Source organism: Danio rerio, chromosome 7 (assembly GCF_052040795.2).
Source record: "Danio rerio strain M-AB ecotype USA chromosome 7, GRCz13ab, whole genome shotgun sequence".
Lineage (NCBI taxonomy): Eukaryota > Metazoa > Chordata > Actinopteri > Cypriniformes > Danionidae > Danio > Danio rerio.
In genome coordinates this window covers 79,225,001-79,248,351 of record NC_141027.1, presented here as the reverse complement: position 1 = coordinate 79,248,351, position 23,351 = coordinate 79,225,001, and the positions used below count along the sequence as shown (strand labels likewise).

Sequence of the window (23,351 nt, the reverse complement as noted above, 5' to 3'; positions counted from 1 at the left end):
TATATATATATATATATATAAATAAATTTAAAAAGTACAGTATAAACCCCCTTAAAGTAATGTTACAGGCACAGTTCACCCAAAAATAAAAATGGTCAACATTCGCTCGCCCTCCACTTGTTCCAAGTGTATTTCTTCTGTTAGCAAGCAAATAAAATGGGAAAAACCAAAACACTGTCGCTGGTTACAGGTTTCCAGTTCATAAGAAACTCAAACAGCATTGGAACAAATAAATGGTGAGTAAATATGGCAGAATTTTCAGTTTTTGGTGAACCTTCAATGTTTTCGAGTTTAACCTGCAGCCATGATGACGACACATTTTCCCGCCTATCTTATCGGCCATTTGATTTTTGTTGCCTGCATGAAATAAAACTGCCTCAGGCTTCTGTTTTATTTTATTACAGGGCAGTTTTCTAGTCAGGTTTTCAGTTTTGCAGGAGCTCAGTGGTCACGGCAGCCACGGAGCGGCGCAGTGTGTGTGTGTGTGTGTGTATGTGTGCGGGGCGGCTCCAGTTTCAAACACAGCGCCCATCTTTAACACAACTCAACCGGACAGACTGCGTCCCGTGTCGAATTCCCGCCGCTCATGTAAGTAATTCTCTTCAGAACTCCGCATTCTGTGTGTTCGCCGCGGTGTCTTTGATGTTTGGATACATTGTATCAATCCGCGCTTTTCTTGGAATGCAACAATGTGGCGCGCGCATCATAGATGCTTTGATGACCGCCGCTCGTGTGTCTGTGTACTAATATCGCTTCATGCGCTCCGTTTGCTCCGTTTTGTAAACTTTTCTCGTCGTGTTTTCGCGTCAGCCGCCTGTTGCTTCACTGCTGCTCGGTAGGAAAAGCGGATTTTATTCCCGACGGGCCTGCGGACACAAAGAGATCAGCGAGTAACGGGGCACGCGTTATCTGACACACTCTAATGTCCCAAACACGCACTTTTAGCAAACATTATGCTACATAATGAGCATGTTACATGCTTAAGTGACGCACTCTATGTGGATTTTGTTGTTTTGCTTCATTTTAGATCCGTATTTGCGTTACATTATGTTAATTATGGTGTTTGAATTAAAGATGATTCGATCAAAGAGTAAATAAACAAATAAAGTTATTCCAACTGTCGATATGACCTCAAAGTTTATCTCACTTGTCACAATTTTCACCAGCAGCAACAAATGTCGCTAAAGTTAGCGTACTTGGTTACCAAGGAGACGAGTGTGTCAGTGACGAGCAGGAGATATGAGACATGAAGCAAATCAATGTAAAGGAAAATACATTTGAATGTATGCGTTTATATTGGTTGTTCTTACCAGTACATATGTAACATCCTTAAATCATGTACAATTTTGAAGTTTTAAAGTGCATTTTGACATTAAATTATAGCTTATAGTTTGCAGTCCAAACACTTGAGCTATAGGATAGAGGTAAAGTTGGTTTTATATTCGCACATTCGTTCATTTAGAAGTCTCTATATTGTTTACCATGTTACTTTGAATATTCGATCGAAATTAGCATGCAAGTATGACTTGAAAACAACATTAACACGGTTTAATTGACTTTGAACAATGATGTACTTTGATAGTCATTTGCTGCTAATATGATTTCACTATTTAAAGTTTGCAAATAATACTTTAATAAAATTGTATTATTAAGGGGAAAGTCCGAATGTGTGAATATAAAACCAACTTAACCTCTATCGCTATACTCAGGGGCTGATTTAACCAATAAGCAAGGTAATCGGTCACCCCAATAAAAACCTAGAAGTATAGATTATACCTATAACTTATATTTAACATTGTTAGATAGATAGATAGATAGATAGATAGATAGATAGATAGATAGATAGATAGATTATCTATATTCTGTTAATCCGAAAACATGTATACTTCACTTGCTGAAATAATGGTAAATATTAAAATGAGGAAACTATTCCTGTAAATGAAGCAAAATGACCAAAACTTATATTTAAATTGCATACACACACACACACACACACACACACACACACACACACACATATATATATATATATATATATATATATATATATATATATATATATATATATATATATATGTATATATATATATATATATAACATTGTTTTAGTGTATGGTAGTGTATGGTGAGAGTCTAACAAGTACGATTTTAATGTGATTATTACAACTACACAAATTTGTCCCCCATCCTGAATCATGGAGCAGTCCAGCAGTCAAATCAGGTAAAGGTTGAGTTTTAAAAACAAAATAGTTTATTTATTATTCTTTAGATGTGAATCAATTTTAAGAAACCACATAATTTAAAATATAGAGATTGTAATAAGACGACATGAAGAAAAGGAGAGAGAAAAAATACATATATAAATGTACAAAGGGTGCATACAAGACTGTTTGGCCCCTTGGCTGGAATTGCTTAGGGCCCCCAAATCAATAAGGGCGCACTCACACTATGCTATCCGAGCCGTGCTCAGGCACATTTCCTGCTTCGTTTGAGAAGTGTGAGTACTCTCAATCAGGCTCAGGTATGGTACAGTTGGCCTACAGTTGGAAGATGTTCACTTGGGCTTTGGCTTCAGTTTTGGGCTCAGGCACGCTTTGCAGTGTGAGTGAGTAATCATCCTTACTGTTCAATGAATGCAAACTGTCGTAAATTATTAAAGACACAAACCCCTCACTGCACCACAGCTGCACCTTCAGCAAACCTCCTAATTCCTGCAGCACGAGGACTTTATGATTGTTTATGAGCGTCAAAAGTGGCTAATCTGTTCGGTGAAATATTTGACTGCGTGTCACCGCATATCAAACAACTAAAAATAATACAAAACCATATACTGTAACTAAGGGCCTACTCACACTATGCCATCCGTACCGTGCCCATGCCCGTTTCCCAGATCGTTTGAGAAGTGTGAGTGCGCTGAATCGGGCTCAAGCACGGTTCACTTGGCGGCCCTGGCCCGGTTGGAAGAGGTGTGCCTGAGCCCGGTTCACTTGGGCTTTGGCACGGTACGCTTGTGTGTGAGTGCAAAACGCACCAAAGCCCGAAAAACTGAAGGCGAGATGTGACTTTTAAGGGGCCGTTTCATATGGATTTATTAATAATTTTTACAGTTCAGTGAACGCAAACTGCCGTAGTTTATTAAAGACGCAAACCCCTCACTGCACGACAGCTGCACCTTCAGCAGACCTCCTCATTCCTGCAGCACGAGAGCTTTATGATTGTTTATGAGTGCCAAAAGTGGCGGATCTGTACGGCGAAATATCTGACTGTGTCATCGCATCCCTAAGGACTGTTTGGCGAAATATTTGACGGCATATCAAACGACTGAAACGATATAACTAGAGAAATCTCCACTGTGCTGCTGAGTGAGAGAGCGCTTCTCACTGAACAGCGCTGCAGCGATGACGTAAGCGTGCTGAGGCCTGTTTGTGGTGTGAGCGCGGGCCGTCGGGGGAGACGGGAGGGGGGACAAGCGTGCTTTGGCCCGGTTCGAGGCAACTGTACCTAGTGTGAGTACGGCCTTAAGCAATCTCTACTGTGCTGAGAGAGAGCGCTTCTCTGTTAAACTGAGCAGTCGCATCATCAATGATGTAAGCTTGCTCAGGTCCGGTTGGTAAAAATGGCTAGAGATGAATTGAATAAGCTAAATTGGCCATAGTGTATGAGTGTGAATGAGTGTGTATGGATGTTTCCCAGTACTGGGTTGCAGCTGAAGGGCATCCGCTGTGTAAAACATATGCTGGATAAGTGGGCGGTTCATTCCGCTGTGATGACCTCAGTGAAGTGAGGGACTAAGCCGAAGGAAAATGAATAAATGAATGAATGAAAAGCTCATTCATATGAGGCCCATTTCTGTGACTCAGCGTTTATTTGCATTGTTTGTCCATCGTATTGTTGATAATGTCAGTCAGTGAGTTCATTTATCTCACATCTTCACTTAATGTCTGTAATTGTCTCAAATAGTAGAGTTTTGAAGCAGTCTGGAGACCATTTTTTGCTCTCTTTATCAGACGAAAATGTTTCCAACAGCTGTTGAGGGAACGGGGTGTGTTTAATATGCAGATGACATGCCAGAGACATCTGCGTGACTACAAATAGGGACATTTCATTCCTTACACAAGTATTGAAACACTACTTTTTGCTAATGTAGTATTGATCTATTTTGGGGGGCGTCACGGTGGCACAGTGAGTAGCACCATGACCTCACAGCAAAAAGGTCACTGGTTCGAGCCTCAGCTGGGTCAGTTGGCGTTTCTGTGTGGAGTTTGCATGTTCTCCCCGTGTTGGCGTGGGTTTCCTGCGGGTGCTCCGGTTTCCCCCACAGTCCAAACACATGCACTATAGGGGAATTGGGTAAGCTAAATTGTCTGTAGTGTATCAGTGTGTATGGGTGTTTCCCAGTGTTGGGTTGCAGCTGAAAGGCAATCAGCTGCATAAAACATATGCTGGATAAGTTGCCGGTTCATTCTGCTGTGGTGACCCCAGATTAATAAAGTGACCAAGCCGAAAAGGAAATGAATGGATCTATTTTTGGTGGGGGGTTTGCGTGCATGATTTGTTGTTGTTTTCAGAAATGGTTTGCACGTTTTCTTGCTCTTGTAGAGTTATGTCACTGGACTACAGTATATGTGAAGGAAGGAAAGACTTGATCTTCTTGTTTAGCTTCTTGCTCTAGATGTCACCGCCAACATTAATTAAAACCGCAGGGAAGCGTCACAGGACGAAGTTAATCCTCACGTAAGAGCATTAGCCTGTTTGAAGACAGCAGTCAGGCTAATGTATAGAGGGCATTGAGAGCAGAGGAGAGTACAGCAGTCAGTCTTAAGTTAATACTGTGTTCTGGACATGGGGTGGCTTCCCGGTTAGCGATGTCGCCTCACAGCAAGAAGATCACTGGTTTGAGTTCCAGCTAAGTCAGTTGGCATTTCTGTGTGGAGTTTGCATGTTCTCCCTGTGTTGGTGTGGGTATTCGGTTGCTCCGGGTTTCCCCCACAGTCCAAACACATGCGCTATAGGCAGGGCCGGCCCTGTACATTTGGGGGACCTAAGCAGAATCATTTTGAGGCCTTACCTTACTCTAAATCAGGGGTCACCAATCTCGGTCCTGGAGGGCCGGTGTCCCTCCAGGGTTTAGCTCCAACTTGCCTCAACACACCTGCCTGGGTGTTTAAAGTATACCTAGTAAGACCTTGATTAGCTTGTTCAGGTGTGTTTGATTAAGGTTGGAGCTAAAATCTGCAGGACACCGACCCTCCAGGAGCAAGTTTGGTGATCCCTGCTCTAAATAGTGGAGTATTGCCATTGCAAATCAGCCCACAATGATTACATTGCTTATTAAATACAATCATTGAAACAAAAAAGTAAAGCCTGATTTCTTCTACTTAATAACTGTCTGGATGACTGTGACATTCGAAAGCAGCACTGTTTTTGTCAACTAGCAGCTTCAAAAATGAAGACACCAGAGATTTCTACTTTGCATCCTTCTGGAACATTTAAAACATACTCTATTAACCAGTTAAACTCTGTGACGTCATCGACTTTCACTATAAGATTTAAAGGGCTAGCATTGCACCAGACCCCCGTAAGTGGTTTCGTTTGAAAGTGTAGAATCTATATTTTATGCACATATGCATCACTTTGGTTTTTATTCTACTGTACAAAAGTTGGGTATTGAACATTGGTTCATTTTCATATTTTTCATTTGACACATGTACAAGTTATAGCTCAAATGAAAGCTCTTGCCGGTGCTCATACGGTTCTAGCATTCTTTTACTGAATTATATTCACATATCAAACAGTTGCTGAATGAATCGTGGTGTTTCCATGGTGCAGAAGTGAAAACAATACATTCATGATCAATAAGCAGCCCCAGATAGCACAGACAGCTGTCATCTCTCACCTTATGCTGTGCGCTTCAGGGCCATTCTCCTCTGTTTTTGAGGTGATGTGCATAAGTAATCCTTTTATATGTCTGACGTGCTCCAAACACAGTGAATTATGTTTGATCAAACAAAACAATAGTGAAATATGGAAACAATGATCGCTCCCTGTGGCTTGTACAGCACCTCTCATCAGCTGGAATATAATAACTTTTGCACAGATTATGGTGGAGACATTTCTCTTTGATCCTATGATTACAGACATGTGCAGAGACCACCAACATTAATTACAGCACGCTAGACCACACACAACCTAAAAGCTACACTTTCACATTTGAGTTTATAAAAAAAATGCAAAAAGCTCCTCTTTTTAGGTGTTTATTATAACACAGACGACATATACAGTTATTTTAAACACTTTTAATAGTGTTTTATGAAAATTCAAAGGGTTTTCTTTAAAATGATACCAAATTTGTGCATTTACACCTCTGAATGTGAGGGTGACGCAGTGGCGCAGTGCACCTCATAGCAAGAAGGTCGCTGGGTCGCTGGTTCGAGCCTCGGCTCAGTGCCTCGTTTCTGTGTGGAGTTTGCATGTTCTCCCTGTGTTTGCGTGGGTTTTCTCCGGGTGCTCCGGTTTCCCCCACAGTCCAAAGACATGCGGTACAGGTGAATTGGGTAGGCTAAATTGTCCGTAGTGTGTGTGTGTGTGTGTAAATGTGTGTGTGGATGTTTCCCAGAGATGGGTTGCGGCTTGAAGGGCATCTGCTGCGTAAAAACTTGCTGGATAAGTTGGCGGTTCATTCCGCTGTGGCGACCCCGGAATAATAAAGGGACTAAGCCGACTAGACAATGAATGAAGAAGACCTCTGCATGTGGATTTGGGAAGCTTTTAAATTTGGGTAGGCAAAATCCAGGCGGAAATCCCAAAATAACAGCAGAGTTTAAGTGGTTGATTTTTATAAATTCCAAAAGCAAAAAACTTTGTACAATAATTAGCCAAAAGTGAAAATGCATTACTAATAGAATAAAACAGAATTAATAAAATCTAATTTCTGAACCCATTAAAAACTCCAAAATTACACGATGCAAAGACTGATCCACAAATAATCAATAAGCATACAGTAAAGTAAATATTAAAAAACATTAATATGAAAAACAAATAAGAAAAAGGGAAGCAGCAAAAATAGGAGGATTGATGAACTATTCTGGCTGTAGTGTATGTGTGAATGAGTGTGTATGGGTGTTTCCCACTTCTGGATTGCAACCGGAAGGGCATCCGCTGAGTAAAACACATGGATAAGTTGGCGGTTCATTCTGCTGTGGCAACCTCTGATGAATAAAGAGACAAAGCTGAAGGAAAACGAATGAATACTATAGTATTTCAGTTCACAGTACTTTACTGTGATTGAGTGTGGACCAGCAGAGCGTCTCTCGCTATATCAGTTCTCTGATAACACACACTGCAGACGCAGTCAAGACCTCTGATAGGAGAAGTTTATCTGAACACACGCTGGGCTGTTTCACATCTCCTCCTCCTCCCGGTGTGGCCGGTGATGATAAAAGCTCACATTAGTTTGCGCTTAAACCCACAATGGCAGCTTTTCACTGTAGTGCCATCGCCATGGGAACCACCAAAGCCCGTCTGCCCATGAGTCACATGACCACTCTGAGACGTGCAGATGCACAGATCACAACTCTGCAAGCTAGAGCTCATTCAGAAACGTTCAATGATGATGTTTTTATTATTTAGGGCTGGGCAGTATGATGTTACACTACAGCTGAAGTCAAAATGATGAGCCCTCCTGTGTAAATGTGTTGATTTCAGACATGACGTGAAGTCCTGCTAATGAGGAGAGACCAACGAAGCACAAGATGATCGAAACGATGGGTGAGTTGATTTATTGATCTCGTATTATTTTTACTGTTTGCTGGTTTCTGTTCAAAGTGCTGAAGGTAAGCCTGCCTTTTATAATTCTGCACACCATTGATATGTTCAGTAACCGCAGCAGAACTGCACAATAAAGAATACCGAAAGTCAGAGTGTTTGAGTGTGTGTGAAAGTTTGCTGGGAGCCGCAGGTTGTGTGTGATTGTTAGCTTTAGTCTGAGGATGGAAATGCCCTGCAGGCCAAAGCTCCTCTAATGTGCAATAGTGTACACTCGCCGGCCACTTTATTAGGTACACCTGTCCAACTGTTTGCTAACGCAAATTTCTAATCAGCCAATCACATGGCAGCAACTCAATGCATTTAGTTATGCAGACATGATCAAGATGATCTGCTGCAGTTTAAAATGAGCATCAGAATGGGGAAGGAAGGGGATTTAAGTCACTTTGATTGTGGCAGGGTTGTTGCTGCCAGACGAGCTGGTCTGAGTATTTCAGAAACTGCTGATCTACTGGGATTTTCACGCACAACCATCTCTAGGGTTTAGAGAGAATGCTCCGACAAAGAGGAAATATCCAGTGAGCGCCAGTTCTGCCTTGTTGATGCCAGAGGTCAGAGGAGAATGGCCAGACTGGTTCCAGCTGATAGAAAGGCAACAGTAACTCAAATAAGCACTCGTCACAACCGAGCTCTGCAGAAGAGCATCTCTGAACACACAACACGGCCAACCTTGAGGCGGATGGGCTACAGCAGCAGAAGAGCACACCGGGTGCCGCTCCTGTCAGCTAAGAACAGGAAACTGAGGCTACAATTCACACAGACTCACCAAAACTGGACAACAGAAGATTGGAGAAACGTTGCTGCTCTGATGAGTCTCCATTTCTGCTGACACATTCAGATGCTCGGCTCACAATTTGGCATCAACAACATAAAAGCATGGATCATCCTGCCTTGTATCAGCGGTTCAGGCTGGTGGTGGTGTAATGGTGTGGGGGAGATTTTCTTGGCACACTTTGGGCTCATTAGTACCAATTGAGCATGGTGTCAACACCACAGCCTACCAGAGTATTGCTGCTGACCATGTCCATCCCTTTATGAGCACAGAGTCTCCATCTTCTGATGGCAGCAGGATAACACACCATGTCATAAAGCTCAATCATCTCAGACTGTTTTCTTAAACATGACAATGAGTTCACTGTACTCAAATGGCCTCCACAGTCACCAGATCTCAATCCAATAGAGCAGCTTTGGGATGTGGTGGAACGGGAGATTGGCATCATGGATGTGCAGCCGACAAATCTGCAGCGACTGTGTGATGCTATCATGTCAATATGGAGCAAAATCTCTGAGGAATATTTCCAGTAGCTTGTTGAATCTCTGCCACGAAGGACTAAGGCAGTTCTGAAGGCAAAAGGGGTCCAACAAGGTACTAGTAAGGTGTACCTAATAAAGTGGCCGGTTTGATCTGTAGCAGTTTCTGAAATACTCACCAGCTTGTCTGGCACCAACAACCATGCTACATTTAAAGTCACTTAAATCCCCTTCCTTCCCCATTCTGATGCTCGCTTTGAACAGCAGCAGATCGTCTTGACCATGTCTGCATGCCTAAATGCGTTGAGCTGCTGCCATGTGATTGGCTGATTAGACATTTGCGTTAACGAGCAGTTGGACAGGTGTACCTAATAAAGTGGCCGGTGAGTGTACATGCATATATATAATTTAACCGTACCCTACTTAGGAGGTTATAGACACTACTGGCACCAGTGCATAACTTACTGGACTGATGATATTCTTTTAAATATATCCCCGATCAAACAGACTAGTTTTTAATCCAGACCATCACATTAGATCTCTCCTCACAGCATGAATAAGTTCTCCTCACCGGTTTGTGAACTCTTCATTTTGTGAATATCTATTGTGAATTATTGACTTGTCTTTGGCTCAGGTTTGAGTGAGAGGAGTGTGTGCTGTAGCGTTTGTACCCATGAGGCTTCAGTGTGTGCGGTTAGAAGACAAAGCAGCTCCTCACGGCTGTGAAATCCTCCACAGAAAACACTGTGAAGATGAATGGATGCCGGCCCACTCTTCCCTCAATTATTTAAATGCTCCCTGAATGCTGAAGCGGATGATGTACCTGAGAGAGAGAGAGAGAGAGAGAGAGAGAGAGAGAGAGAGAGAGAGAGAGAGGGATGCAGACTGACAGATCAGTCAAACTTCAGTCAATGAGCAGAAACAGAAGCCTGTAGGAGCTGGAATAGTTGATGTGATTGGAAATCATCAGTGACCGTGATGCAGAGAGATTCATTACGTGTGTGTGTGTGTGCGCGAGTAAATGAGTGTGTGTGTCTGTATTTGTGTCTCTCAGTGTGTTTAAGTGTGTGTGTGTGTGTGTGTGTTTGTCTCTAAGAGTGTTTAAGTGTGTTTGTGTGTGTGTTTGTGTGTGCAAGTGAGTGTGTGTCCGTGTGTGCAACTAAATGCATGTTCAAAGTGTGTGTACATGTCTGTGTGTGTGTATTATTTATTCAGGTGCATGTGTTTAAAGGTGTATGTGTGTGTGTGTGTGTTTCTAATTGTGTTTAAGTGTGTTTGTGAGTGAGTGTGTGTTAAAGTGGGTGTAAATGAGTGTTTAAGTTTGTGTGTGTGTGAGTGTGTGTGTGTGTGTGTGTGTGTGTGTGTGTTTATGTGTGCACGTGAGTGATTTAAGTGCATGTTCAAATGCTCGTATGTGTGTGTACCTGTGTTTGTGTGTGTCTGTGTGTATTTGTTCAGGTGTGTGTGAAATAGTGTGTGTGTGTGTGTGTTTTTCTAAGTGTGTTTAAGTGTGTGTGTAAATGTGTGTTTAAGTGTGTTTGTATTTGCAAGTGAGTGTGTGCGTGTGTGTGTATGTGTGTAAGCGTGATTCAGTGTGTGTATTAGTTCAGGTGTGTGTGTTTAAGTGTGTGTGTGTGTGTGTGTGTGCGTGTGTGTATGTGTGTAAGCGTGATTCAGTGTGTGTTCAAATGCTTGTAGTTGTGTGTATTAGTTCAGGTGTGCGCGTTTAAGTGTGTGTGTGTGTGTATATATGTGTGTGTGTTTGCGTTTCTAATTTTGTTTAAGTGTGTGTAAGATGTGTGTGTAAGTGTGTGATTGTGTGCGAGTGTGTGTGTGTGCGCGTGTGATTAAATGCAAGTTCAAATAATTGTGTGTGTTTGTGTGTGTTTAAGGGTGTGTGTGTGTGTGTGTGTGTGTGTGTGTGTGTGTGTGTGTGTGTGTGTGTGTTTAAGTGTGTGTGTGTGTGTGTGTGTTTAAGGGTGTGTGTGTGTGTGTGTGTTTAAGGGTGTGTGTGTATGCGCGCGCGTGTGTGTGTGTATGTGTCAATGTGTGTGTTTGTTTTTCTTAGTGTATTAAAGTGTGTGTGGGTGTGTGGATCAGGGGGTTTTGTGTGTGTGTTTAAGTGCATGTACAAATGCTTGTGTGTGTGTGTGTGTGTTGGTATGTGTTTGTGTGTTTAAGTGTGTGTTTGTGACATATAATGACACAATAAGTATAATAACATGAGCATGACACAGCTATTACAAGGAGACGGAGACTTATGAGGACATTGCTAATGTCTCTATTTTTTAAAGGCTTCTAGATCATTCAGAATAAGTTGTTTCTGAAAGTTAATGAGTTTCCTGTAAAGGTTGGATTTAGGAATAGGGTTACTGTAAGGTGATAAAACACAGATTGCACATTCTACAAACAATGGAAACCTATGTAATGTCACCACAATTCACAAAAACAAATGTGTGTGTGTGTGACAGATACCCAGCGGTGCCTGCAGGCAGTGGAGAGGCTACAGTCTCGCTTGAAGGAGAAGGGAGCAGATGTTCCTGCGGAGGAGAAGCTGAATCTCCTGAAAGCCGTCCTGCAGAGTCCTCTGTTCCTCCAGATCCTCAGCCTGCAGAAATCAGTGCAGCATCTCAAGGAGCACGTAAGAAAACCCAACAATACACTGCTTTCATTTTGCGGCAGCAGGTCATGGACCATTTTCACAAGACAGTCATGATGAGTTTAACGGTTATCAGCTTCTAAAGTCCTTGAAAGTGTTTAATGTTTGGATTAACATACAATATTTTTAATATAATGTACTTAATAATCATAAAGTACTGCAGAACACTTGTGGTGCTCTTGAGGTGGGTACAGGTCAGGTTAGGGACAGGTTTGGTCTTCGCAGGCTCTTTGTGAATATGTACCATTGTATACATTTCTGTAGAGCGCGAATTATGTAGCCAGAGCTACGTATAGCTGCATTTCATCTTTAAAGGGCCATGAAATCCCCCTCTCTCAGCGGGGTGTTTTCACACCTCTAGTTTGGAAAAAGACAGGAAAGTGGGCGTGTCCAGCTCTGTTTAGGTAAGAGTGTGGGGGGAGGGAAAGGGGGAAGGGTTTGCATAAAAATGGGCAACCCAGGCTCATTCTGAAAACGTAGTCCAGCGGACGTTTCTGGAGACAGCGGAATCTCGGGAGGTACGTATTTGTGCTGTTTTTGTTTTCGCGAATCTGCGAGAGGCCGCTGTGCGCGTTTTTTCATATCTCAGACATCTCTCGCGAGTGCCGTTCGCGCCAACGCTGTTCTCGCGTCAACCCACCAGAGGCCGCTGTTTGACTGACCGAATGATTGACTGCGCGACCAGCCAATCGGCTGACCCACCCTCCTCCTTCCCTGAACCCAACCAGTTTTACCGGTTGACCCGGCCGCCCGCTCACTTCCCTAAACCCGAGCAACAATTTAGAAAAGCCGTCTAGAAAAAGTCTGTTTTTCGAATTTCACCACGTTCTCACCCTGTTATGAACTCGTTTGCTTTATTTTTTGGATTCTGTTTTTGTCTTACCTGGTTTCTGGAACCGCTCTTCCCCGGACTCAAACCCGGACGCCGTGGTCAACTCCTCCTCTCTGCATCTGAAGTCCGCCGACGCACACGATGAGCTGACTAGACAAACTGACTGCAGCAGGAAAGCCCTCCACACCGAGGTAAGCGGTCAGCCGGCAAGCGCGAAAGGGAACGGCGTCACACCGCCCCGTAGCGTTCGCTTAAAAAAATTAAATGCAGCCATACGTACCTCCCGGGACATATTTTGCGGTCTCCAGAAACGTCCACTGGACTACGTTTTCAGAATGAGCCTGGGTTGAAAATGGGAGTTTCGGTTTGGGCACGTGCTGATTTTCACAGTGGCAAAACAAACACAGATGCAGGGGAGAAAGACAGTGAACTGTGTTTACATGGACATCAGTAATCCAATTATTTGCCAAATTATTGATTTGTCAACTTTAGGTGCAGTTTGGCTCTTTTATTCAGAAACATTTCCCGCATGTCCCCCATGACAAACAAGATATTGGATGCAGGAATTGCTGGAGGAGTGTAGTTTTAATGCAATGTTTGATACCGCATGGCGTATGGGAGAAAAAACCCTCTGCATTTCTCTGTAACGTAGGGTGCGACGGCGGCCTGTTGTGGGTTTATGCAGCAAAAACAGTTGCAAATGGCACTCGCAAGAGAAATCAGATTTAAAAAGCGTACACAAAAACTATAAAAAACGTAGCTCCTAGGACTTAGTTGGCGCTCTCCGGATATGTATATAGGGGTACGTAATCAGAATGAGCCTGGGTTGGGTTTTACATATTTATTCATTCATTCGTTTTCCTTCGGCTTAGTTCCTTATTCATCAGAGGTCGCCACAGCAGAAAGAACTGCCAATTATTCCAGCATATGTTTTACATAGCAAATGCCCTTCCAGCTGCAACCCAGTACTGGGAAACACCCATACACACTCATTTACTCACACACTAACACACTACGGCCAATTTAGCTCATCAATTCCCCTATAGCGCATGTGCTTGAAATGTGCACCTGGAAGAAACCCATGCCAACACAGGGAGAACATGCAAACACTACATAGAAATGCCAACTGACCTAGCTGGGATGACCTTCTTGCTGCGAGGCGACAGTGCTAACCACCGAGACACTATGCCGCCTGTTTTACCTATCTAAAAATGTCAAATATATTGTTCCTAATGGGAAACTAATCGAATAAGCAAATGCATTTTATGAGCTGTTTTCCCTCATGGGGACCAAAAAAATGTCCCCACAAGGTCAAGAATTACTGATATTGCAATACTTAAATGATACAAGACACACACCCACACGCACAGAGAGAATATAATGAGCATGCGTGCTGTTGTTGTGTTTGAGTAAATGTCAGCTGTTGTGATGTTAATCTTACATTAACTGTGCATTGGCACGCCTTCACACTGCTTTAAATCTTCATCTCAGATGATTAGTGAAACCTCAAACAAGACAAATATTTGTGCGTAAGACAAAATCTTTATTAGTGATGGCGGATGAGCTGGCCAGATGTGGAGATTGTGTGTGTGTGTGAGAGAGAGAGAGTGCGTAAGTGAGTGAAAGTGTGTGTTGGCAGCCGCTCTGTCTGAAGTATGTGAGTTATGCAGAGGAGTAACAGAGGAATGGAGATTATCAGACCCAGCATGGCAACATGAAGGAATTGTGTGTAACCCAACATTTTTACAATGCACACAGTAAGACGTGATTAGTTACATACAGTGTAAAAATGCTGGGTTACACACAGTTCCTTCATGTTGTCCCAACACAAAGTTAAGTTAATTAGGTGCATCCCAAATCGCACACACATGCACTATTCTACATCATTTTGTAGTGTAAATAGTGTAATTAGTGCGTTCACACTGAAAACTCTAAAAATAATAAGTGCACTTTAATTACCCGGTTGCAAACCTGTCAACCCTCTTGTTTTTCCCGGGATTCTCCCGTATTTTACAGTTCTATCCCGCTATCATCCCGTAAAGGTATTTTCCTGTATTTCTCCCGTATTTTCTTTCTTTTTTTGCCTTTATTAGATAGGACAGTATTGAGACAGGAAGCGAAGTGGGAGAGAGAGAGGGTAGGGAAATGTCGTCGAGCCAGGATTCGAACTCGCGACGCCCTGACGTGCTACTGCACCATATATCGGCGCGCTAACCACTAGGCTATTGCGCCGACATTCTCCTGTATTTTCAGTCTTTCTCTGAACAGCCGAGCCTTCCTATACGCAACCCATACCGCCGAACCACCAGGGGTCGCCCTTGCTCTTAAACATTAGTCTGTTCTGTGCTTTCGCTTTGTTTAGAAATGAAAACACTTTTAAATAAACATTAAAAACGGCGCGATTCCCTTTCCTTTGATTACAGGTGTCGTCGCTCATCTTATAACGTTACAATCCTCAAAACAGTCATATAATGGTGCATGACTGTCAGCTGACGCGCTCCATAGGGATAAACAGATGCTGTTTCCCAAACGGATTCTGTACACGCGGATTTTGAAGCAGAGAGAAAATCTGGCTTTTGGGTGTGTTTTTTAACACACACATAATTAACAATAATGACATATAAAGATGTCGATATTGGTGTTTTTGTTTTCAAACACAAGTAATTTAGTCCTAAATGAGCGTGAAAGTTAGGAAAGCAGTTGAATGCTTTCATTATAATATTAGATGTGTGCATTTTTAAAGTGACAGCTCTTATTTATTGTAATAAAACCATCTTAATAAATGAGAGATTCATTGGTTGTTTTTTAATCAGAATGTTTAAGTTATAGAGTGGAGAAATGGCTAATGAGATTTGCTAGCTTTAGTCTATTTCATTATAATAGCTATTCATTTTAATAAGCTGAACGGTTTGCTAATGTATTTGGTGCTAATGTATATTATATTATTATTAAATTTAATTATATTTTATATTTTTAATGCTTATTTTTCTTTTGTTAATAATAATTTTAAAACATTTTACTGACCATTTAACTGTTTATTTACAATGAAACAGCTCCAAATGAACATATTTTGTAATTTGGGGATTTTGACAATGTTGACAGGTATGCCCGGTTGATGCACTTATTTAATCAGTAAAATGAAGTGTGTAATGATGGACACTTCATGCACTCAACGACCGCAGCTTTGCTCACGTAGTGGAAGGGGCGGAGCTATCAGGCGCAAAAGTTGGATTATTTCATTTATTTTGGATTGTGTGAGCGGGCGAGGCAGTGGCGCAGTAGGTAGTGCTGTCTCCTCACATCAAGAAGGTCGCTGGTTTGAGCTTCGGCTCAGTTGACATTTCTGTGTGGAGTTTGCATGTTCTCCCTGCATTCGCGTGGGTTTCCTCTGGGTGCTCCGGTTTCCCCCACAGTCCAAACACATGCGGTACAGGTGAATTGGGTTGGCTAAATTGTCCGTAGTGTATGGGTGGGTGTGTGATTGTGTGTGTGATGTTTCCCAGAGATGGGTTGCGGCTGGAAGGGCATCCGCTGCATAAAAACGTGCTGGATAAGTTGGCGGGTCATTTCGCTGTGGCGACCCCGGATTAATAAAGGGACTAAGCCGACAAGAAAATGAAATGAAATGATGATTGTGAGAGCAAAATTCTCCTACATGAGTGATTATAGCGCCTCGCGGTGGTGAATGCGGTAATATTCCTGGCGGGTATTATTTGTTAGTTTGGTTATTTATTTCACTAATATAGCAACCGTCAAGCGTCATCAGGGACACGGGTTGAATTTCCGCTTAGTAAAAAACCATTAGTGTTCTAATCGGGATGACACTACATGGATACTGTGCTGTTGAGTGTGTAAGTGCATAAGTGCAGTAGAGGTGTGAACCTATGCTGGTCTCATGGTTCGGTTCGGTTACGATTATCATGCCTTCGATCGGTTCCATTCGATATCTCGGTGCATCACGGTGCATTGACGATGCTTTCCATACACAGTGTTATATTTTAGGGGGGAGGCTGTAACAAGCTGTCTGTATAAACACACAGACACACAGCACCACACTGTCTCTCATTCACACACATACACAAACATAGACAGCAACAAACACACACACACCCACTTAAGCCCTCAGAACAGGGAGAGCTCACACTGAGCGGAGCGGAAAAACGAAAAAAACTAAAAAATAAGCACTTTTCCTATGGTCCCTTACTGAGAGCTCCTCTCAGCGCGAGCTCTCCCGGCTAAACACATATTGCGAGGGCTCAAATGGAGCAGTGCTCGTAATGTCGAGCGAAAAAGAAAGACAGAAACATAACCAGCTTTGTCTTTTTGTAGGAAACACACTTTAGATCTTTTTAGGGTAAGAGGTTTTTGAGTTATTGCCGTCTATCACTGAATGTGTCAGGAATATCGAAAACACAACCAACTGAACCGCGCTCTCGTCAGTACATAATAACCGGTTATGATTATTACTGAACCGATACCTTATTGTCCGCGTCTGCATCGCGGTGCACCGAAGAAACAATTAATTTTGACACCCCTAAAGTGCAGTGTATAGTGCTCCATTTGGGACGCAGCTAATTGTTTAAACTAATTTGGTTGGATTGAACATGAAATAATTAAGAATTGTGTTGATTCAGTTCATTTTAAATAAATAGTGTAAACAGGCAGCAGAGTGGATAAGTGCTAATTTACATTACCTGACTAAAGTCTTGTGGCCTATCTAAGGTTTAGGAACAGCAAATAATAAGTTGACTTCTAGTTGATGATTTGGTATCAGTTGTGGCTCATATGAAAGGCAAAGGCCTCTAGATGACGCTTATTTGAGCACAATAAACTCTGATCATGCCTTGATTTTGAATGATTTCATTAGGACAGTAAGATCTGGTTTATACTCGACGCGTCCGCTAGTTTGATTGATTGCATGCGACGAATGTGACGTCATCGCTGTGTTTGCGGAGGTTCGCTTTGGGTGTGCGTGACATGATTTCGGCTGGCGGAGTGCATGTTTTTTTTTTTAAGACTCGAGTAACAGTGCATGTGGCGCCGCGTTTCATTTGAGTTGAATATGAACCACTTTGAAGAGATTTTGTCTGAAACAGGTAAGACGTCTTTATGGTCCGTGATCATAGAGATAACCAGATGATCAATAATTCTTGGCTAGAAATTGCAACAGCCGTGGGAAAGGAGGAACGTTTTTGTTAAAAACCTGAGGGATGAGTTTGTGAAAGCCAAAAGATGCCATGGAAAAGGTGGAGACCCGGATACACAATTACTGAATCTGTGTTTCCCGCATAGGTTTTACACTGATGTATATGCTACAATTGTGTATTTAAAACAATTTAATATTTACAAAACTATAATGAAGTCGCAGAATTATTACTTTGATAACTGGGAAGGAATGTTTGATCCTGTCGGTTTACAGTATACTGATGGCCTGTTTCTCTAGGCTTTATTGGTGATTATGGTCAGGAATGTTGCACCATTATTGCCTTTTAGCATAACAAGAGGACAGACACTAGGCAGAGCTGTGGAGCTGGCTAAATCTAACAACACATCTGTATTTTATTTCGCAAGTGTACACTTTTTTTGCTTTTATTCTTGTAATACTAAAATATATTTGTAGAGTAACCCATGTTCTCTTGTCAATACTATTTTAATAAACTTTAATAAGTAAAACTGTCTGAGATATGAACAAAAGCAAGTGATGCATCAAAGTTTGATTTAAAAAATGTTGAATGGTTATAAAAATCCTTATAATCATTAAAATAATTTATAAAAACAAGACAAATATTTAGTTTAAAAATATTAAATGACATTGGTTTACAGTATTGACCTTGATCTAAAATGCGGAAGTGCGCCTGTTTTCGCGATTGTCTTAGAACTTCCGATTCAGTCGCCTATGATAGAAATGACTAGAAATAATAAACTGCAGAAAACGGTCAAACTGCCTGCTCTACAAACAAATGTTTGCATGACTACACAGACCAAGTAAAATAATATAATAAGAAAATATCAAATTGCAACATAAAGCAGCGTAACGAGCAGTTTTTAACATCAAAAAATGAATAGAAGTGAATGAGACCAGAAGTCTCGAGCCAAAAAGATTCAAATGGCAGCGCCCACTCGTCTGCGGAGATTAAGGTGAATACTGATGCCCTGTTTCTCTAGGCTTTATTGGTTCTAATGGTCAGGAATGTTGCACCATTATTGCCTTTTTAGCATAATAAGAGGACAGAAACTAGCTAGATAGTGATGTGTGAATTGTGGAGCGAGCTAAATCTAAAAAATAATAATAATAATTTAATAAAGTCATCTGGAATGACAAAGAAAGCGTTCAGCAGGACTCCCAGAGCTCATCAAGAGTCTTTGTGTTCATCTTCAACGCCTCTTCCTTCATCTTACCCCAGACATGCTCAACAATGTTCATATCTGGTGACTGGGCTGGCCAATCCTGGAGCAGCTTGACCTTCTCTGCTTTCAGGAGCTTTGATGTGGAGGCTGAAGTATGAGGAGCGCTCTCCTGCTGGAGAATTGTCCCTCTCCTGTGGTTTGTAATGTAATGGGCAAACCATGATTTCTCCTTCACCAAACTTGACTGATTTCTGTAAGGATGCTGGTTCCAGTAGGTCTTCTGCAGTGTTGGTGATGATTGGGATGCAGATCAGCAGATGATTCAGCAGAGAAATCCACCTTCTGACACTTTTAAACGATCAACTAGAAGTCCAGTTATTATTTCTTGCTCTTAAAACTCCAAGACAAGACTTTTGTCAGGTAGTGTGTACTTATTAGTTACCTAAAAGTGACAAGTAAACCCGTTGTAACTTGAAACGTTTAAGTTGATTTAATTTTAATAGTCATTCAAAGTGTTCCCCCTTTTTTAAAATAAAGTCAACTAGTCACTCTTTACAGTGTAGGGAGGTTTGTGTATCACAGTGAAGTAAACATCACGCTTGCATTATTAGAGCAGACTCCTTCAACAACCTGAGAAGAGCGTCTCTCGCTCTGTTTGCTCTGCGTTGCATTGTTGTTAATGCCAACTTCTGCGATGGCTGCCAGAATGCAGGAGCGAGCGAGAGAGAGAGAGACGCGAGTTCAAGTGTGAAGTGGAGCAGAAGTAATTTCTGAAATGCGAAGCAGCCAAACTGGAGGCCTAATCCTCTTACACGGGGAGACTAACAAACAGAGCTGACAGAGTTTTAGCGCGCGCTCAAAGCTTGTGCACGATCAGCAAGCGAGCCCAGAGTCTCCGCACTTAATCTGAAGGGCTTGTGGAAGACGTTTATGAACATCGGTGTTTACTGCCGCAGACTCGAGTGGCTGTAATAAAACCTGCAGAGAGAGTCGCGCTGACCCTCCTGCTGGAGTTTGTTAAAGGGACGGCTCACTAAAAATGATCAGCTTAAAAAGAATTGTAGTGAACGTGCACATTTGAAGGATGTCTTTAAAGACCTTACAGCTTTTAATAATATATTAATGACACAAATGATTGTATTTATTGGTCTTGCAGGTGCATTAAGTGTGTGTTTACATCGAAAAATTAATGGAAAAGTAGTGCACTGAAATGGAAAAGTAAGTTGTGTCTGAACACTTTGGAAAATGCACTTTTTAATTCTATATTATATGTATAAATCTATAAAATCATGTCGGATTTTACATTGAACAAATTTCATTTTCATTTATTCATTCCTTTTATTTTCGGCTTAGTCCCTTTATTAATCTGGGGACACCACAGTGGAATGAACCACCAACTTATCCAGCATATGTTTTACGCAGCGGATGCCCTTCCAGCTGCAACCCATCACTGCAAAACATCCATACACTCTCATTTACACTCATATACTACAGACAATTTAGCCTACCCAATTCGCCTGTATCGCATGTCTTTTGGACTGTGGAGGAACATGCAAACTCCACACTACTGACCCAGCTGAGGCTCGAACCAGCGACCTTCTCTCTGTAAAGCGACAGCACTACCTACTGCACCGCATCGCCGCATTTCATTTTGGTATATGTAAAATTTTAAGTGCACTTATATTTTTGATGCATTGACTAACATACTTAAGTATTAAAAATTATTTACACTTTATCTAAAAAATTCTGGGTTTTTGATGTAGACAAACTCAATGTTGATTTTTTTCCAATTAAATTATAATTAAATATATTAGAATTAAAGATTTTAGAATAATATTATTTGAATACAATATGTTTAGAGTGTAGTATTTAAAACTGGGCCTTATATATATTTATATACAGTGCATCCTGAAAGTATTGACAGCGTTTCACTTTTTAATTGTAAGTATATCATGACTTTTTTAAAGATGGAAACTAAATTTATTTTATTTTATTTTATTAATATCTCCTAAATGGCCTAATTGAACTAAGGACTAATCCTGGGTTAGTCTAAACCCTGTGGGCTCTATTTTGACGGTCCATGCGCAGAGCGCAAAACGCAGGGCGCAGACGCTTTCAGGGCGTGTCAGGACGCGTTTTGCTAATTTAAGGACGGGAAACCTGCTTTGTGACGTGGCGCATGATCTAAAGGGTTGAGTTTATTTTTTTAATGAGTTATAGGTGTGTTTTGAGAATAAACCAATCAGAGTCTCATCTCCCATTCCCTTTAAGAGCCAGCTGCGTCACACCAAGAGCGCATTCGCTATTTACAGGACGCAAAGTAAGTCTAAGTGGAAAAACTGAGCATTTCACAAGCAAACAGTTCACAGTTTATTAACAGAAAACAGTTAAACAGAGCATCTACTGCGTGAGAATGAGAGATAATGGATCACTTTCACTTTAACTCTTGTATAGGGAAACCTTTACACACAGACATCAATTAGTCTATAAATAAATACTTTTGTTTGTTAAGCGCAAATATTCGTTTCAAAACTATTTCTAAATTCAGTTCTAATTTCCAGCAAACGAATAAATGAATAATAAAAACAAAATGTGCTCAAAAACCTGAGTTATATCCTAAAACACATGCTGTGCAAATCCAAGCTTGTTTTTAATAAAACAAATATAAATATGGATATAATAAATAATACTGATAATAATAATAACATTATACAAAAGCAAATTGTTATGAATGAACAGAAAAAGCCTCCCGAGATGAAGAAGACATAAAAGCAGTGATTTTTCATATTTATGTAGGCTAGAAAATAATGTTTTGTAATATTTTAATCCTTTATATTTATATTCTATATCTATTATTATTATATCCTATATATATCCTTAGTATTTACATTTTTTCATATGTAAAGATATTTGCCTATTGCTCTCTTGTATGTATTAAGCAGTGTGTAAGCGAGGAGCAACTCTGCGCTGGAGTTTAGACCGGGTTAGTTTTGGTCTAATGCAAAATCTATTATAGTTTCTCAAAATAGCAACGCGCCAGCGGTCAGAACACCTTCCTTTTTAGACCAGAATGTCTATGGGCGCACAAATGAGCGCTAATGCATTTGCTATTTAAACAGCGTAGCGCAACGCCTCAAAACCACTCTTGCGCCAAGCTGAAACTACCAAAAGACTACTGCGCCGTGCCCTGCGCCACACTGCGCCGGGTGTATGATAGGGCCCTGTGTGTGCAGCCAGGCCTTAAATATTTTATCTTTCAATTCTAAATTGATTAACATACTACAATTTAAAATTCCAGTCATGCACTTTAGTTTGTTAGTCAGTGCATTGAAAGTATAATAAGTGTACAGTAATAAAAAATGAAAGAACAATATTAATTGTATATTTATTGTACTTTTTTTTTTTTAAGTATTTCAAAGTGCAATTTTTATGTGTCCCTAAACAATTATTAAGTAAACACATGAGGACTTTCACTTTTAAAATTATACTTCAGTGGATGGAAAAACATTCTGCAATTGAGGGTATATGCGGAAGCATGCTAATAGGACTTTGAATTTGCCAGTAACCTGGGTTAAGCGCTTCCGTTGAACTGTATGCCAATGCAAAACTCTGCGCATTTAAGGTCTGTTTCCTTTAAAAATCATCGATCTCCAATGCCTGAGTGATATCTGATATAAAGAGGGGCTCAGATTGTACAAGAAGCTCTGCTTTAATTTACATTTCCCCCGCCATGTCTTTATAATATGAGCATTTATTTTACCCCAGTATATTCAATGGAGCTTCTGCGCTAGCCTGCTGATTCTGACAGGCCCGTGCGAGCAAGCGGCTTTTTGTCTCGTTTTACACTTGAGCAACTAAATGAATGCCAAAGTTTATTTAACTGATTGTATTTTAATTACACTACAACATCGATGCTGTAAAAGGAACCGTATAAAATAAAAAAATCACAGATCACCGGAAGTTTATCAGTACGGGAAAAACACTAGCTCGGTATATATACCCTATTGCAATTAACATGCAATAATATTACATGTAATGTACGCTCAAATGTATTATTCATAGCATGGACAGAAATCACAGGTTGTTTAATACATCATTACGGAGATGCTCATGTGTAAAAGACACACAGGCACTGATATAATGGCAAAGAAAGAGCTGTAAATCACTAGAGTACAGATCTGTGAAACCAGGCTGGAAAGACAATGGTTTAATAAGCAATTAAAACCAACAACAAATGTTTTAAGGAAATGACTTAACACATGGCGATGTGAAGTGCATGTTATTTTTCTCACCGAGAGATGCTTTTTTTTGGGCGGTGGGTGCCGGGGTAATTGATGTGAAATGGTCTGCACTTCATCAGGAGTGTGCGCTGGAGTCGGGGAGGGAAATAAAAAGTTAATTAAGCAGCTCCTGAATGTAATGAAAAACATGTGTGCA

General features: G+C 41.1%; 1 protein-coding gene across 34 annotated transcripts in view; it reads left to right on the top strand.

Moving 5' to 3' along the window:
• The first annotated feature begins 511 nt into the window (after nt 1-511).
• mpdz (multiple PDZ domain crumbs cell polarity complex component) overlaps nt 512-23,351 on the top strand; it is a 109,048-nt gene continuing 86,208 nt past the window's right edge. For 32 of the 34 annotated variants that reach the window (XR_015496539.1, XR_015496542.1, XR_015496537.1 and 29 more), the window contains exons 1-3: nt 512-588; nt 7,705-7,767; nt 11,547-11,716. Coding sequence is in view for 28 of the 34 variants with exons in the window: in XM_087262312.1 (XP_087118438.1) it covers nt 7,752-7,767; nt 11,547-11,716 (186 nt within the window). In the remaining 6 variants the exon portion in view is untranslated. Of the gene's footprint in view, nt 589-7,629; nt 7,768-11,546; nt 11,717-23,351 lie in introns of all 34 variants that reach the window. The other 2 variants (XM_087262303.1, XM_087262298.1) reach the window with 1 other exon arrangement.